Source organism: Meleagris gallopavo, chromosome 5, assembly GCF_000146605.3.
Source record: "Meleagris gallopavo isolate NT-WF06-2002-E0010 breed Aviagen turkey brand Nicholas breeding stock chromosome 5, Turkey_5.1, whole genome shotgun sequence".
NCBI lineage: Eukaryota > Metazoa > Chordata > Aves > Galliformes > Phasianidae > Meleagris > Meleagris gallopavo.
The window spans coordinates 38,930,952-38,947,375 of record NC_015015.2 but is presented as its reverse complement, the minus strand read 5'-3'; the positions used below and the strand labels follow the sequence as shown (position 1 = coordinate 38,947,375).

General features: G+C 38.8%; 1 protein-coding gene across 8 annotated transcripts in view; it reads right to left on the bottom strand.

The window, feature by feature from the left end:
• The window catches only part of NRXN3 (neurexin 3), an 896,531-nt gene that overhangs the window by 601,792 nt on the left and 278,315 nt on the right, over positions 1-16,424 (bottom strand). For all 8 annotated transcript variants that reach the window (XM_031553628.1, XM_019615790.1, XM_031553624.1 and 5 more), the window contains 2 exons: positions 16,080-16,283; positions 8,756-8,782 (listed from right to left, as the gene is read on the bottom strand). In XM_031553628.1, coding sequence (XP_031409488.1) covers positions 8,756-8,782; positions 16,080-16,283 — 231 coding nt within the window. The remainder of the gene's footprint in view (positions 1-8,755; positions 8,783-16,079; positions 16,284-16,424) is intronic.

The window sequence follows — 16,424 nt, the reverse complement described above, 5'->3', positions numbered from 1 at the left end:
TTTAAACTTATAACTTATTAATTTTTCTTCATGTCAGCCCACAAGTTTTCTCACTTTTCAAGTTCTCTCCACCATCCTGAGAGGGAAGACTGAACAAGCAGATGTGCACTGCTTAGCTGCCTACCAGGTTTAACCCACAACATTGGGGCAAGTTCGGGTTATGACAGCTGATCTGAAAGCAACATAAATAAATTTATACAAATAAAGTGGAAAAATAACAGAGACATAAAGAAATTTTTCTATTAAAGCTTTTTTCCCCAGATGCTCTGGTTGAAATTCTGCAAACATGGCAACAGGAAAGAAGCAAGTCTTCCTGCTTTCCCTAAACAGACATGACAAAGGAAATTTGTATCACAAGAATAATAATAAAGGTAAAAGTAAACAGTGCTGACAAGCAACTAATGAAGCATTAAAATAAAAAGCAGCCTCACACGACTGCAAAAATTATCCTACCTAAGAACTTTTTACCAAGTTACCCTAAGGTTCATTCAGGGCTTCTTTCTGTTTTGGAAAAAAATACAAAAATAACTGTTGCCTATCATGATCTCTCTGTTATAAAACTCAGAATTCCAATATTTAACTGAAATGTTTAATATAGTAATCAGTAGCTAGCTTAGTAACTGACAGAATGATTTTGTAAAGATGTTTTCACTCTTCCCCCTATACAACAGCTTTCATTTTAGCTGTAATCCCATGGAAGGGGTCAGAGGCTACAGGAATTGAAAACTGTGTATATAAAAATGTACAGCGCAACAACAATCTTTCATGAAGTGGGGAGGAGCCAAGAAAAGCTCCTGTGGTGGGAAAAATAATCAGTAAACTGGTATAGCTGTTTTCCAAAATCAGGTCATTGATTCCTGACAGATGATTGCTGAGTTCCCAAGGTTAATTTTTCTTTCTCATCAGGTCCTACCCCACCGATTTAGTTAAAAAATAACACAGAAAGCATTCCACCCAGCTCTGCTCTAAACAGTGCTGTCTCTCCAAACTGATGACCTTTGAGGATCTGCTGAAGATCTCTCCCTGTGCACCAGAAGGGAAGCATTAGACTAGAGCCCTTCTAAGGACATGACAATATTAGCTTGACGATGAAGGCTAACTGCTGTGAACTAAGAGCTGGGACTCACTGAAGTCTGACAATCATGGACTGCCTTACATTCACAGCCTGGATGTAAAATATTCTGGGATGCAGGAACCTTGTGATATAATCAATGCACTTTACGACTGCAAAAATGAATTATGCCATAGCAAAACCTCGACCTTTGTGACCCTGGGTGAGGAGAATTAAAGACACAGTGGAAACCGTTCATTCATTACATACAGTCTTCTGCACCCAATAATACAAATTACTGGAGTCTCTTTACCAGTCACTCCTTATCCAGCATGCACTGAACATTAAGGCTCACTGATTTGGCTTAAAATTTACTGATAAGGTAGCACCCAACATATCAAGCAGTGCCTGTGCTGATTAGCGTCTGCTTTTCTTTTGACTATTCAGAGTCTCATTAGAGATGCTCTCCCTGTTGTTCTCAGACAAAATTAATCACATACAAAACACTCTCTTCCTAAAGAAGAGAGATCCTAAAGTATGAGTCTTCAGTTTTGTGCCAATTTTCTTTGAAAGAAGGAACAAAGTGGATTTTCTAGCAATTAATTACACAATCTAATCTACAGAAGACATGTTGTCTAGACAGCCACAGCAGCTTCTTATATGCTCTCCATCTTTTGGCTCTCACTTAGATAGAAGATTCTCCTCATGCAACAAAGCTCCAAAAGGACTCATCCTTTCCACTGAAATTGGTAACTGCAGGGATTTTGCTGACATTGTTTTAAAAAAACAACTCAGAAGCACTGCTTCACTGTGTACCAAGCAACCCTTGAGTTGACAGTTTAAGTCAAGAGGTTTTTTCCCTCCAGTGACTTGGAGTATACTTGAATTAAGCAAGTTTGAGAATATATACTTCACTTTCTATTAGCTACAACGAAGAAGAAAGATTTGCTAGGTGATACGACAATGATCATCTACATACCAATGAAGAGAGACACCCACATCACAAGCAGGAGTCCAGACAACATCTTTCTGGGCTACATCCAATCCCACCATGGGGGCATCACCCATCAGAGTCCCATCTGCACAAGGACTTAGGAACCCCATGGCACAATGGCAGACAGGAACCCAAACCAAGGACTCCTGGAATGGAGAACCTTGTTCCAACCTTTCTCAGGGCTGTCCCAGAGCCACCAGCCCCAGAGTCCACCATTCACCATAAGTCATCTGAAGCTGCTCTACAGATGCCTGTTCAAATTAAGGGAGTTGCTACCTAGGGGTGGGTCATATGGTATGCAGGCAAAAGCTGCTTGAAGTCATACAGGATTTATTACAACATAACACAGGGAGGTATCAAGAACAGGACAAAGAAGGAGTTCAAGTGATTTGAGGATGAACAAGAAGGAGAAAATAGAGGGGTAATATTATAAAAGGATAGTCAGCTGGCTGATTATTATGCTTGTCTAACTGTGCTCAGTGCTGACCAGCAGTCCATCCTCTCTTACCATTATATTATTTTCTAACTCCTTCCTGGTGAGAACTCTCTATTCTGTGTGCGTGAGGGTGAATGGGGACCTGAGTGCAGCAAATAAAGTCAGACTACATGTCAGATTATACATACCTCCATATTGCAAGGTGTGCAAATAAGTGTGCGATCACTAGCAGAAATCAAGCCAGATTAGCCAAGGAATAGATGAAAGGGCCTGGGAACAACTGAGTGAGTTGTTATCAGCTAGGTATGAGAACACCTCCTGTATCTAGGGAAAAGAGCACAGGGAGGTCAGCTACTGGGACATCAAAGACCTGACCAGTTGCATCTGTAACAGGAACTGGAACAGAGCTCTGGCTTTGGTGCTTCATATGCCAAGATTCCAAAGGCTGCAGACACTGAGATCCAGGGGCCAGCTACCAGGCAGATTAAGCATCTGAGTTCATTCGCTGCCTGCAACCACAACGTACATATGTCCATATCTCACTACTTAAATTCCATCCTGTTTAAAAAGAGATGGGAGCAGGATGAGGCCGTTGTTGCTGCCTATGTTCATGTGGGTGCTCAGAGTGCCTCTGTGACCTGTGTGGCTAACCATGTACATGTGCACAAATAAATATATATATACATATAATGAATATGCATGCTTTGTATGCATGTGCCTGCTGGAAACGCACCTTCAGCCTTGCTATTAGCTGAACGTGGGAGCTTGAAGCAACAGCAATTCTGCCTCTGTCAGTCTGTTGGATCCAACATGCTTTATGTTCTTAACAGAATTCACAGTTAACTGTCTGCCAAAATATCTGAGAGGGCTGCTGTTTGATCATCTGCCTGAAGGAAAAGACTTCTAAAGACAGGCTTGCTCTCTTCCTAGCTAACAGTGCAGTAGCAGCACAAGGCCAGAGCAGTGCCTTGACTCTGAGACTTCTATAAGGTGAGAATGTTCCCAGCTAAGCTGTAACAGGTGCAACAGACACCACGTTTGCTTTCACTACTACAATATGACATACTAATGACTTGTCACTTTTCAGGCTGTGTTATTTCTTCCTGATAACATTTAAATGGCATTAGTAGATACTACAGTCACAAATCTGATGTGTACGCTTAATCATACCTCTTCACTTTCCAAATAATGTTTTCATGTTAGAGCACTATTAAGCTTTTATTAAAATGACAGCAACATCCCTAAGAATCGGATAAGTGCACTTGTTTTTATAACATTTTGATTAGATTAGAGATACTATGGCTTCTTATTTACTTGTGATGATAGAAAAAAATAAAAAGAAAAACTTTAAACCTCTCACAGAAAGTCCCTCACTTTAGGTTCATATTTTATGTTGTTACAGTAGTACTTATTTAAATGAAACATTAACATTGCATTAAGGATCTAAATATAGTAAGCACAGGAACTAAAAAGGAAGAACTATCTTCTATTGTTAAACATCATTCCAAAATTGATTGGATCTGAAACAGAAACAGTGTGCTTAGGGACCCCATACAGACACAGAATCAGCTAGAGCGATGGGACTATGATTTTTCACCCTCTTCCATTTTTGCTTTTAGCAACAGCTAAGAAAAGAGAACCAGGATTGTCTGAGGTTTCATGAAGCGGATGAAAATAGGTAATGGCATGTATGGCAGGCTTCCTTACTCAGAAGAAAAGGCCTCATGAAATAACAAACAAGAAGACAGAAATACTCACTGTCTCAAAAGCTGCTGCTTTTGGAAGAGCAAATCTCCCATAAAGGCAGTGTAGAACTATGTGACTGTGACTAATATCATGCCACATAGAAGTTTTGGAAGAAGTAGAGAGAATTGAATCAAGAAAAAGAATACAAAGAATATACTAGAAACAATGTGAACTGAAGACATCTCCCAAAGCTAGTGAATTTGTACCATACACAGCCCTGTCCTCTGTACTTAATTTTTAGAAAAATTCTGAAAACTATTCCTTCTGGACTGACATGAAGCAAGTTTGTCACTGAGAAAGAGAATAAAGTAAATTAGTATCATCAAAAATCTGATGAAAAATGAGAGTACCAGATAGATGGCACAAAGTATAAAGCCACCACAACAACCTTAACTTTCTTTGAAGTGAGCTACAAACATAGGTTGTTCCTAAAGTTATGCCTCCTATTTCTTTTAATGGAAAACACAACAGATACAAATAGCACAACTCTGATAGAGGAAATGCTCAGCTCCAAAACACAATTCTTCAACAGAGTCACTGTGCATTTTTGCCAGTGATGAACAAGAGATTGCATGCCACGCTCATAAAAATATGAATCACAGTCCAGAAAACGGCTTGTCTTTCCTATCACTGTCACCACTGCTGAAATGTACCACCCATCACCTCATTGTGCTCACGTCCACTGCTTAGTCTCCATAAATATTCAGCAAGCATTGATGAATGTCAATGAGTGTCATTTTTTTCAGGGGGGGAATTCCATGACAGACGTCTGCTTCATACACCTTTCCATGTCAGACACTATTTTCTCAGACTGCCCCTCTGCTGCCATTTGTCATACAGCAACAACACGTAACGGGATACTGGGGAGAAGGTTCAACTTCTACTGCCATAAAGCCAACAACTGCCTCTGATGTCATGGGCCAACATAATAAAATAATAAAACAGAATACATTTCTTTCAGAGCAACCCTCAAATTTCAAGAACTAGTTTACAGGAGGTGGATCAAAGAGTAATCATTCTGTGGGAAATCCTATTACCAAAAAAAAGTATATGTTTGCAAAAGTACAGGGTATTTAGTCTACGCTTATTTTTCCCATAAGTCCAGCAAACAAAATGTTACAATCCATTATGTCTGCACTACACTGAAGAGCCACTCAGTGCATCTTCACAGCCTATTCTGGGACACTGATCCTATATTTGGTTATGCTGATTTTACACTAAGAGGAAAAGAGAGTTACTGTCCAGTTACATCTATGTAAGCAAATGCACTGTTGTGTCCCTCTAAAGTCAAACTCTGTCAGTGTGCAGAAACAGACAAGATCAGCATAGGAAACTACAAGAGTGAAGGGAAAGAATGAAATGAGTACTAAAATAAATTCAGAGAAAGTAAAATCTATTCCTTCTTTTTAGACACAGTGTCAGTCTCCCATTCCAGAACTGTGAGATATGAGAGTGATGAAGAACAAAGCCAGGATAAGAAGAAATAAAATTATAAAGAAACAGTATTTGACATCAAATATATGATATGTCAAAGATATGCAAACAAAAATCTCTTACTCTTTCCAATGAAAATAAAGAGCAAATATATATTGAAAACTAAATGCTTACCTGATAGAATATATTGGATTCCTTCCAAATAGCATGAGCTTCAGTGTTTGCTGTGATCCTGCTAGTAAGCTAGCAAATGCCGTGAGATCCCAAAAGTACAGCTTTGTTTTAAAACCAGGAATCAGATCCTTACATTCAGTTAGCAGTCGTGACTGCTTACCTGAACTTCTTCAACTGACTGGTAATCCTATTCATCAAGTTAATTTAAAACACTTCTACCTATTTCAACAGATCTGGGCAAACCTATCTGCACGTTGATAATTCCCTCTGCACAAATAAATGTGCCACACAGAAGTCAGTGTCCCTACAAGAATGGTTACAGTGTTATATTCTTGCCTAACCATATTTTATTCATGCAAGGATTTACAGTTTTCCATCAATCAAGTCCCAGAAGGTTTCCTTCCAGAAAGCAGAGCAGATGACCTGAATCATCACAACACACAGCAATGAAACAAGGTGTTGGAAGGAATAGGAGAGGGGTTGTTCATTTTAAGCTAAGTGTCATAAAAAATAAATTAGGAAAATCCAAAGTGTTTTTAAATAAATAAATAATCATCAACCTTCAGAGGAAGACTCTTTAAAAATGCAGCAGCCTCAAGTATTAAAAATGCATGGAAGCAAAATGATTCAAGTTGCTTTGAGTCTTATGGGGAAACTAACAAAAACATTTGATTCAGACTGTTTTCCCACTGATCTGATAATAGGATTCTCTCTCCCTTTTTTTTTTTAATATATATATTTATTCCAATTACTGCTATGTTTTGCTTTGCGTGAAAACCAGACCTTTTCCTCTTGTTACTAAAGCTATTTCCTGCCTGAAAAGTCTCCTATAGATGAGCCTTTAATAGCAAACTATCATTAAAAGTAGAAGATGATGGCAAAAGCATCAGATGATACCAGAGCAACTGATACAGCTGCTCAAATGACACAGAGAAACAAGAAGTATGGCAGAAGTTTCTCAATAGAGTTATGGGAAGCTAAGCATCAAGAGCACATAAAAAGATTCTATTTTTTATGCAAATACCCTCTGTCATTGCTGGGTGAAATCTGACAATCTCAGAGAGATTTAATATGCTTTCTCCTATTGCCAACTCCATCTTGAAACAGTGTTTGAACTTAGAAGTGCAAAAGGAAATCAAGGGCAGAGAAGCTTTGAGTCATACAGGACTATTCCTACTGCAATAGGACAAAAGGATGCAGTTCTCAAAGCTGTGAACACATGCTCAAGTTCCTGTAGTACATCAGGGCTTACAACCAAAATAATCACAAATCAGTCAATACTTTGTCGCCAGTCTCTGGCTTCAGGCTCCACCTCCCAAGACCAAGAAACTAATTGCTTCCACTTCCCTGAAAAGTAGGATCTGTATCAGCTGGAAGTGACCAGGAGGGAAAACTTGATCTCTAATCTGCAACTATAATGTTTCAGGTTTGGAAAGCAAAATGGAATAGGGGGGAAAAAATAATAAAAATTTTAAAAAATTGCTGCCTGCTAACAATGCACAAACACACTTTCAGACCAAAACCATAGCAAACATGTTAAGAAACTGCTCTGCAAAAATGTTTTCTCAGTGCTGCTACAACTCTCCTTGTAGTGTGGTACTCCACTTCTACTTGAAAGCTCTGCCTTTGGAGCTGCAACACACTTCATTTTTCTGCTAGCTTGGATGGGGACCATTGGTAAACAAAAAGAGCCCAGTCTCTGAAAAAACACATCAACTCATCAGATCACCTAGGCTGGAAGAGACCTTCAAAACCAACAATCAACCTGACCTATTGCGTCCCAACACACATGTCCCTTAGTGCCATGGCCACACATCTCATAAAAACTCGAGGGACGGGGACTCCAACACTCTTCTGGGCAGCTCATTCCAATGCTTGATCACCATCTCCATGAAGAAATTCTTCCTAATGTCAAATCTAAACTTTGCTTAGTATGACACCAATTTCCTTGTGTTCTACCACTTATCACCTGAGAGAAGAGACTCATCTTATTTCAGCTGCTTTCAGGTAGTTGTAGATGAAGGCTCCCCTCAGTTTCTTGTTCTCCAAAATAAACAACCCCTATTCCCTCAGGTACTTCTCATAAATCTGGTTTTCTAGTCTCTTCACCAGTTTCTTTGCTCTTCTCTGCAAGCTCTATTCTCTGAGAAAAACACTCTAGTTCGAGGCTTACAGCAACACCAAACAGTTCTTTGAAGCAAACAGAGAAGACCTTGTTTGTTCAATCACAGTATAAAATTGGATATGGTCTTTTAATATTGTTTTTCATGCCAGGGTTATACATTCTTCCTACCAATCAGCATCTTTCTACAGCTTTCTTTGCTTTTAGAGGCTAAAACCAATGAGTGGTAAAAGTCTGTGCTAAAGACTCTTATATAATTCTGATACTATCCTCAAAATCTAAGATCTAATTCTCTTTCTTCTATACCCAAGTAAAAATGACTTTGAACAAATATCAGGTTGTCACCATTCCAAAATACAATGAGAGTTTGATGTTTGTTTTTAAGTTTGTTTTTAAATATGCATGATATTCTGTAGTGGAGAAGTGCATACAATACCTGTTGTTAGGCTTATGTGACTCTTTAAAAAGTTTTCATAAAGACAACAGGTTACCAGTGAAAAATAACATCAGCTCATCAGGTTCTTCAGGTGTTCTTCTGCAAAGCTATGAAATAAATAACAGTTCACCTCCTCCTTGGAGAGTCCTAACACAAAATTTTCATGTACAATCACCGTGAAGTCTTCCCTCCCCAGAGCTTGATATTCTACCCAACCCCTCAATTTCAGAAGACTTTTTTTTTAAAAAAAAAGAAGCAAGAAAAAGAAAGAAAAGAAAAACAGCTTATAAAACCACAAAGAAAATAAAGTTATTTTAATATATATATAAAGAGAACAAAATGAAACTTGAGGGAAAACTTACTGGCGTTACAGTTTATCCTGATACAGTCTAGATGGGGAAAAATAAATGAAAGATGAAATTGCATCCTTCAAGGTAACAGCTGCAGACATCCAAAAACAATCAGTCCACCCTTCCGGGGACAGACACACGCAAAGAGATGTGGCCATTTTATATTTATATACGGTCTGTACAAGTTCAGGAGTGGATATATATGTACAGTATATTCTACATAAATATTTGTTACATAAATATATATATATACGTAAACATATATATACACACATATGTATAGAGAGATATACCAATATACATATATATCCAGACTTAACATTTTATTTTTATAGAAGACTATGCATCTAAGAGTATCTTTTACTCCAGACCATGAACTGATATGATTTACAAGAAAAAAAAAATTGACAATTAAGCACAAAAAAATCTCTCTTAAAATGCAAATCATACTCGAGTTTAATTTCTCTTTTTAAAAACCTTTAGCAATTTCTCTAAGAAGCTTGAAGTTTGAAGCCAACATTTACACTTGGATTCTTTTGAATTAGTTTGTATTGTTATTGCATAAATACACCATCTGTCCAACACAGAATACCTGTAGAATCAGTCTATGAGATTTGTTGGTGCAATATTTAACCCTTTCCAGCTCTCCCAAAGACAGACCCTCTATTCATGTCCCCTCATGTCAGCCCAGAACACTTCTTAGTATGTGCACAGGCACATTTAACACTGTCCATTCAGGTGAGGAAAGGGTTAATATACTGCCCAGTTGTGTCCTGTCATAAAATGGCCACTTGCAAACAGCTAACCGCACGAACGCCCAGCCCAGATTTCAGCTAGTTCTGGAGATTGGGAATACTATTTTTTTTCTTTCTTTTTTTTTTTCCCTATTTGGTGGGGGACATGGGGAATTCTTTCAAAGGTTCCCAGCCCTGCCAGGTCCTCAAAGCCCAACCTCGCCTTGCTGCCTGAATGCTAAGATTGAAAGGAATGCTCATAACGTTCAGGGAGAAGATGAAATGGGCAGTGAAGTGGCAGATCTGTGAACCTTTGCTCGCCCTGTTTCATTCAGAGGTTATGGACAAGGGAGGAAGGAGAAGGGATATATGGAAATTAAAATAGAGTTATGGTTGTAGAGCCTAATAAATAGTAACTGAAAAACTGCACAAGAAAAATGACTGGAGGTGGGGGAGCCTGAGCTAGAGGGCTTCTGAGCATCGCTTCTTTAATTTTACACATTAATGCTCAGCATATCTCAGGATATGACCCATAGTATCTTACATTTATAAATGCCTACTTACAGCCTTGTGAACAACTTTTACTGTAGTGTCCAATGTGGTTGAAAGCTATTGTATCGGTGCTATTGCATATTTTGGGTGATGCTTCTGACCTTCTCTTGGGAAATCAGGCCAGAAATAAGAGCACCATGCTACTAGAAACCCAGGTTACTGAGGTTTAACCAGCAAAGATGGTTGTACGTATTACAGAGATATGGCCCAGAGCGATTATAAAGAATAGCAGAGAAATAAAAAGCAGCTTGCTGCTTAATTGGGCCAATTCTGTGTTTACTCAATTATTATAAAAACAGAAAAATTATTTCAGCAACTGAAACTAAATGCAATCTTAGAAGATGAGAAAGAGTAAGGATCTATAAATAAAGAGTCGTTACAAGTTAGGGGTACACCAATCAGGAACAGCATAGCCATAAAGCATCTGTTTTCAACCAGAACATCCCTTGAGAAAATCTGGGTTTGGTTTTGTGCGATTAGGTTTGTCATGTGTCGTCAACCGCAACAGAAAAGTGGGAGCAAACAGCCCTGGAGCAATTGGTACGATCACCATACAGCGGTGGCTATATCCCATGTTGCAGCTAGATGGGTTAAGGGGAGCTCTTACGTATGTGCTGGGAAATCAGCTACCCTTGCCTCTACAGCCTGAAAGAGAGTGAGTGAGAGAGACTTCAGAACCTCACTGCAAGTGAATGCATCACAGCAGATACAGCTAGAACGTGGAAATTATTTATGGGCTAAAACAGTTAAGTGTGCCGTAAAGGGAAACATGGCTGGTCCTCAGCAATATTTATCAAATTTAGAAACTAAAACCATTGTTGTGGTTGATCTCTGCAGTAAAGTTTTTTTTTTGTTTTGTTTTTGTTTTGTTTTTGTTTTTTTTTTTAAAGCAATACTGAAACAACTACATGACCTAGAACTTCCTTCCTAAGTCACTGGCTGCTCTGAGTGAAGGGACTGATGTCTTATACTGAAAATCAGTGTAGCCCTTACCCTGAATGGTAGATTTCAATTTCAAAGAATAATGAGACCAGGCCACTGAGGGGGTGGCCCTGACAACTATCATAGTACTATCTGATCACCAGACTCTTCAATGCCACGAAATAAACTGCCAGGAAAAAACACCCGAGCTTGCTCCAGAAGAATCAATTCCTGAACCAGCCTTGGTCCAGGATCCAGCTAGGTCAGCAAGATCTTGCTTGGCAGCTAGGCTCCTACATCTGCCTGTGGTACTACATCAGCACTGCCACACTCTCCTGCACCTGGGCTAACACTGACGCACTCTGCCACAAAGACTGTCAATGCACCACACTACTTATCTCTTATCTCTACAAAGCACTTTCTTACACCAAGTAGATGTACTGTAAGATCCAGTGCCTTTTCCATTTTACAAATGGAAGTTAGTAAAGGTGATATATTCCAATACCATGGCAATTGCCAGAAGAGAAGAAACTAGAATATCTAGGGAGCCATCTGGTTAACAGGCCTTCAAGAATTGAAAGCACTTTATAGAGAAAGACATTAACTATTGCTGTCAGGCAAGCTATGGAAGCTGCAGTTGCCCAGAAGTTCTGGCAAAAAATGAACTAAAATGAATCTCAAGTCAGTCTCTGAAAAGAGAGGCATTAAAAGCCAAACACGTTACACTGAAAGAACAAGCACAATATTTTCTATTTCCTTAATCCTGATCCTTGCCCAAAGCAACAACAAAGTTACAATCATTAATACATGAAACTATTTTTTCCTTCTTACATCAATTTTTAGAAATGAAGGAAATACTTGGTTTCCTCTAAACCAGTACGACACTACAAAAGCCAAAGCTAAAGGTGCTTTTCCTGACAGTAAGGGGCAGCTGCAGAATTGAGGAACAATTAAGAAGACTGCTCAAGAACCTCCCAGCAGTGCAGTTAGACTTTTAATAATTATCATCTATGGCTCTCAGCACTGTTACCAGCTTCTACTGATGTGATTTACTTTGTTCAGGTATGGTTGTATTCCTGACTTAAAAAAAAAAGGTTTACTTTTCTTTGGACTTCAAAGATGAGTGTGCCTAAACAGCTGTAAATCCAGTAAGCAGCCAGTCCTACCACTGCACAAGATGTTCAGAGGACAGTCATAAAGTTATAACTTCATTTTTGCAAGGACATGGGGAGCAGGATGACCTGAAAAGATCTTATACAGTTACTTTCTGCAATTGTTATTCCTAGTGTAAATCAGATGCTGCTTTCTCGGTACATGGATGCTTAGGTTTTTTAGAGCACATCACAAGGAAACTGGGAAAAAGACCCTCTCCTTGCAAAATAGCTTCACTCCAGCTAACTAATGTTAAAGACTCACTGTTTGAATAGAATTAGTAGCAGACTAATGAAGTCTCCAGTAATTACATCTGTGTTTCTTACCCCTGTTCTGTATCTTTGTGCCACAGAATGGTGATATTTACATTATCTGCAATTGCTGAGGCCCCAGCCTATCTTTTTCCTTGAATCCATCACCTTTGCTGTGGGAGGACAAAGTGTTTGCTCCTTTTGAAGAGCATCCACATGTGGTTACGGAAGAGCACTTCAAAGACTAGAACAAGAAAGATAATCAGGACCTGACAATTTCTGCTCACTCTAGGTTAACCCCTGTGGGGAACTCAGATGAGGGCCTGCGCACTCTTCCTTCATGCTACAATGCAGCTCTTTGTCTCTCTTACTTCTCAGACTGTGCACCCACCTGTTAGTATTAGTGGGAAGGTATTTTTTTTCCCATCTATTACAATAAAAAAATATATCAAAAGTCACTGTATGGGTTGATTATTAAAAAAAAACACGTCTAGATATACATTTGCACATCTGCATGCACGACCTGCACAAAAGGAAATTTGGTGTAAAAGTTCACGTATGTTTAAAAAAGAAAAACAGAAAACATGTATGCTCTACCTTTATATATGAATTATTAAAAATCTATACATTTTGGAAAGACAAAGATGTCTTTGAAAACCCTAAGGAGAAAAGGTAGGAGACAAGCATAGCCACATTTCTTTGCAGGAGAACTCAGATTAACAGGTTGTAGGCAGAATTTATTCTAGTCATCAGTACCCTGAAGCTGAGTCTAGCAAAAAGGAACAAAACTGAAATATTCTTTAACAAAAGTCAGTGAAACTATAATCTTCCCATTCACCAATGGGAGGAAAAAAAAGTGAAGGTGCATCTCTCTATTGGACCAGCCATTTCTTTCTCTTTATGCAAATCTCAGCATCAGAAATGATTCCCAAGCACAGTCCAAGCCATTGTTTGCTTCATCTCTCTCTCTCTCTCTCTCTCACTCCTTTCACTGTACACTCATTTCCTCAGAATCCTTATCAACAGAAGTGAGATCTGCATCATATTTGGACTTCTATTCTTCACACAACAAACAAACTACTGTGAAACTTGCTGTCAACATGCAGACTGGACTGCCTCAGGGACTGACACGGGAAAGGTCTGAAACAACTTCCTCACTCCTCTTTCATAGAGAATTATTCTCCACTGCTCTTATCCCTCCTACTTTTTACAGCAAGCCTCCATGCCCACCCATGCCTGCTGTACAATGTATCCCTCTGGCTGAAGCCAGGACAACACTGTGTGTTGAGGAGATAGTGGGATATGCCAGCCACTGCAGGCTGCTCTGTACACTCTGTTCTCAGGGCTGTTTGCTGTGCGGGCCGCAGGCTTCAGGCCTTTGAAGGGTTGAATACCATCTTTTGATTTACTATGGCTGATGGGGTATGGGAAAGCTTTACAACTGAAATACATAGAAGAGTTAAAAAAAAATAAAGAAAGAAAATAAAAAACAACACAGGAAAGACCTATATAACCACACAAATGATAACAAGTAATCAAATGGAATAGATCAAAGAAGAAAGAGACAATTCTTAGTAATAGTTTTAAATGACTTATAAGAAAAGCACAATTATATAACTCACCACTCAAAACAGTCTCTGTTTACACACACATGTCATTGGTTAGACGCTCAGCAGGATGGTGACATGCAGCTAGTCAGCACCAAGCACGACCAGCTTCAGAGGGTGCTCCTAACACTTCTCACCATTAAGAGGATTTTGGCAGGATCAAATGATGAAGACTTGGTTCTTATTTGTGACATTTTGGCTATAATCAGTCTCCTTAAAGAGTCAGTTGTGACTTCCAGTAAACAGAATTTAAGTGGCTCTGATAAGGTCATTCCTCCTTAAACTCTCTTTCTCCAACAGCAAGGTAACATCGCTGTTTTGAAGACAGGAAAGTCCCAACTAAAGGAAAATACCTTAGATTTGCAGCACTTCTTTGCACAATGACTCAGCATTCTTACAATATGTTGAAACAGTGAGAGATCAGTGTCAGTGCTGTTTCTGAAGATACTATCATAGTTGAAACTGACCTATTTCTTCTGCCCACTACTAGCTGAGTACAGATCTATTCCTAAGCTAGCTAGATGCTCAGTGGTGATTTAAACTTTTCCAGTCGAGCTAAGAAGAGCAAGCATATGTATTCCAAACAGAAACCATACCACATAGGTTTTTTTTCTGTTTGTTTGCTTTTGCCTTTTCTATTTTCTTTACTTTTCATAATTTGTTTGCTTTTGCCTTTTCTATTTTATTTTCTTTGGACAATGACTATTACTAATATGAACTTGCTTAAATGCATCTTCTCTTCTTTACTCTCCTAACCCAAAAGCTGATGCTACAGTCTTATATGAGAGTTAAAGCAAAACCAAAACAAAACGAAAAAAAAACACAAAGCTAGATGTAAGTTTTTAAAACAAGCTGGCCACTTACTGGACAACATATTTCCCAGGTAAGGATAAGAAACCTTAAAATCATCACTCAAGCTCAACTGTGGCACAGAAAGTCCATGATAAATTTATAATATCTACCAAGGATATGAGTTGAAAAACAAGAGCCATTACTACAGGTATGGGTAAAAAACACTGCTGCACTCTAGAAAATCACTACACAGTTTGCTCCTGATATCAACATAGTGGGACTTTCATGATGCTGATGTTGTTAGCTCAAAATAATGTGGAAGCTTGCTCCTGTGGGGTTTGGAATTTTGAAAGCTGGCACAAGCTTTTGCAGACCATGAACATCTTTACATCAAGTACCCTGGACTTCAGAAGAGGTTTAACATTTTCCATAATCATTATACATGATAGTTCTGCCTTTTGATCCAAAATCTCTTCTTAATTATATTGCGGGATTCACATGAAGCAACAAGTTGCATCAGTGCAAATGAAAGTAAACTTCACCTCCTGTGATTATGTTCTTTAAAAAGGAGGCTATTTGTCATTCACTGGTAAGAAAGTGGATACAGGATAATCAAACAGCTCATTCATTCCCTCTCAAAATTTTTCGCTGTTATTATTGTTGAATTTGTTTCTAATGGTCTTTTATTGTTTTCTGTGTCTCTAAGGAGACAGAACAACCTTTTGGGATGGGGGGATGCACTTTCATTACTGTTGCCTTTATTTTAACAAAGACACTATCAAGAGATACAGGCTTTTTTCCAGATACTAAAAGCTCTAAAGGCTGAAAGATTAATTATAAAATAGAAATAATTTGTAGTTTAGCAAAATAGAATATTTAAGATCAAGTTGTAGCAAACATTGTCAAATTCTGTAAAACGTTTAGGATTCACAAGACTTCTGCTTGCCACAGTATCCATTTTGCTTAATTCTCACATTTTGGCTTTGACTGTTTTGAGTGATGCTGAATGAATGAGGGATGTAACTGATCAAAAGATGGACCAAGCAGCATGTCTCACACAGAGCTCACCAGTCCCAGACCAAGAAAGGAAACTTAAAAACTTAGACTTTAAAACCAACACTGTTCATAACAAAGAACTAACAGCAAATCTCCATGCAGCAATACAAGTAAGAGTTAATCTCCACAATAGATTAATTATGAAGGTCTCAGCAGCTATTTTAGTCATCAATCCAATCAAACCAACAGAAATTAAACAAAATAATTTTAAAAACCACTAACCACAAGCCCAAACTAAGAGTGAAGGCAGTGGGAGGTTTTTATACGATACCTAAGTTGACCATTAGTTTGACACGGCCTCCATCCAGCTCCAGACGCAGAGTGTCAGCAGAATCTCGTGAGGTGGTTGCCATCAACAGCCCGTAGGCGCGCTGGGACATGAAACGGAAGGACACATCTTCTGCCTCAGTATGCATGACCATGGGCATGATGATCTTCATGTACATGCTGCCATCATAGCTCAAGATAGAGGCCTCTGTAAGGAATCAGTAAACAATTTCAAAAAAATGAAAATAAGTTACACTTCTACATGATCTCCACCCCTGAGGAAACCTGACATCTATTACAGAGCACTGTGTTTACAGACACTTGCCACACACTCCAGGAACGGTGCAGG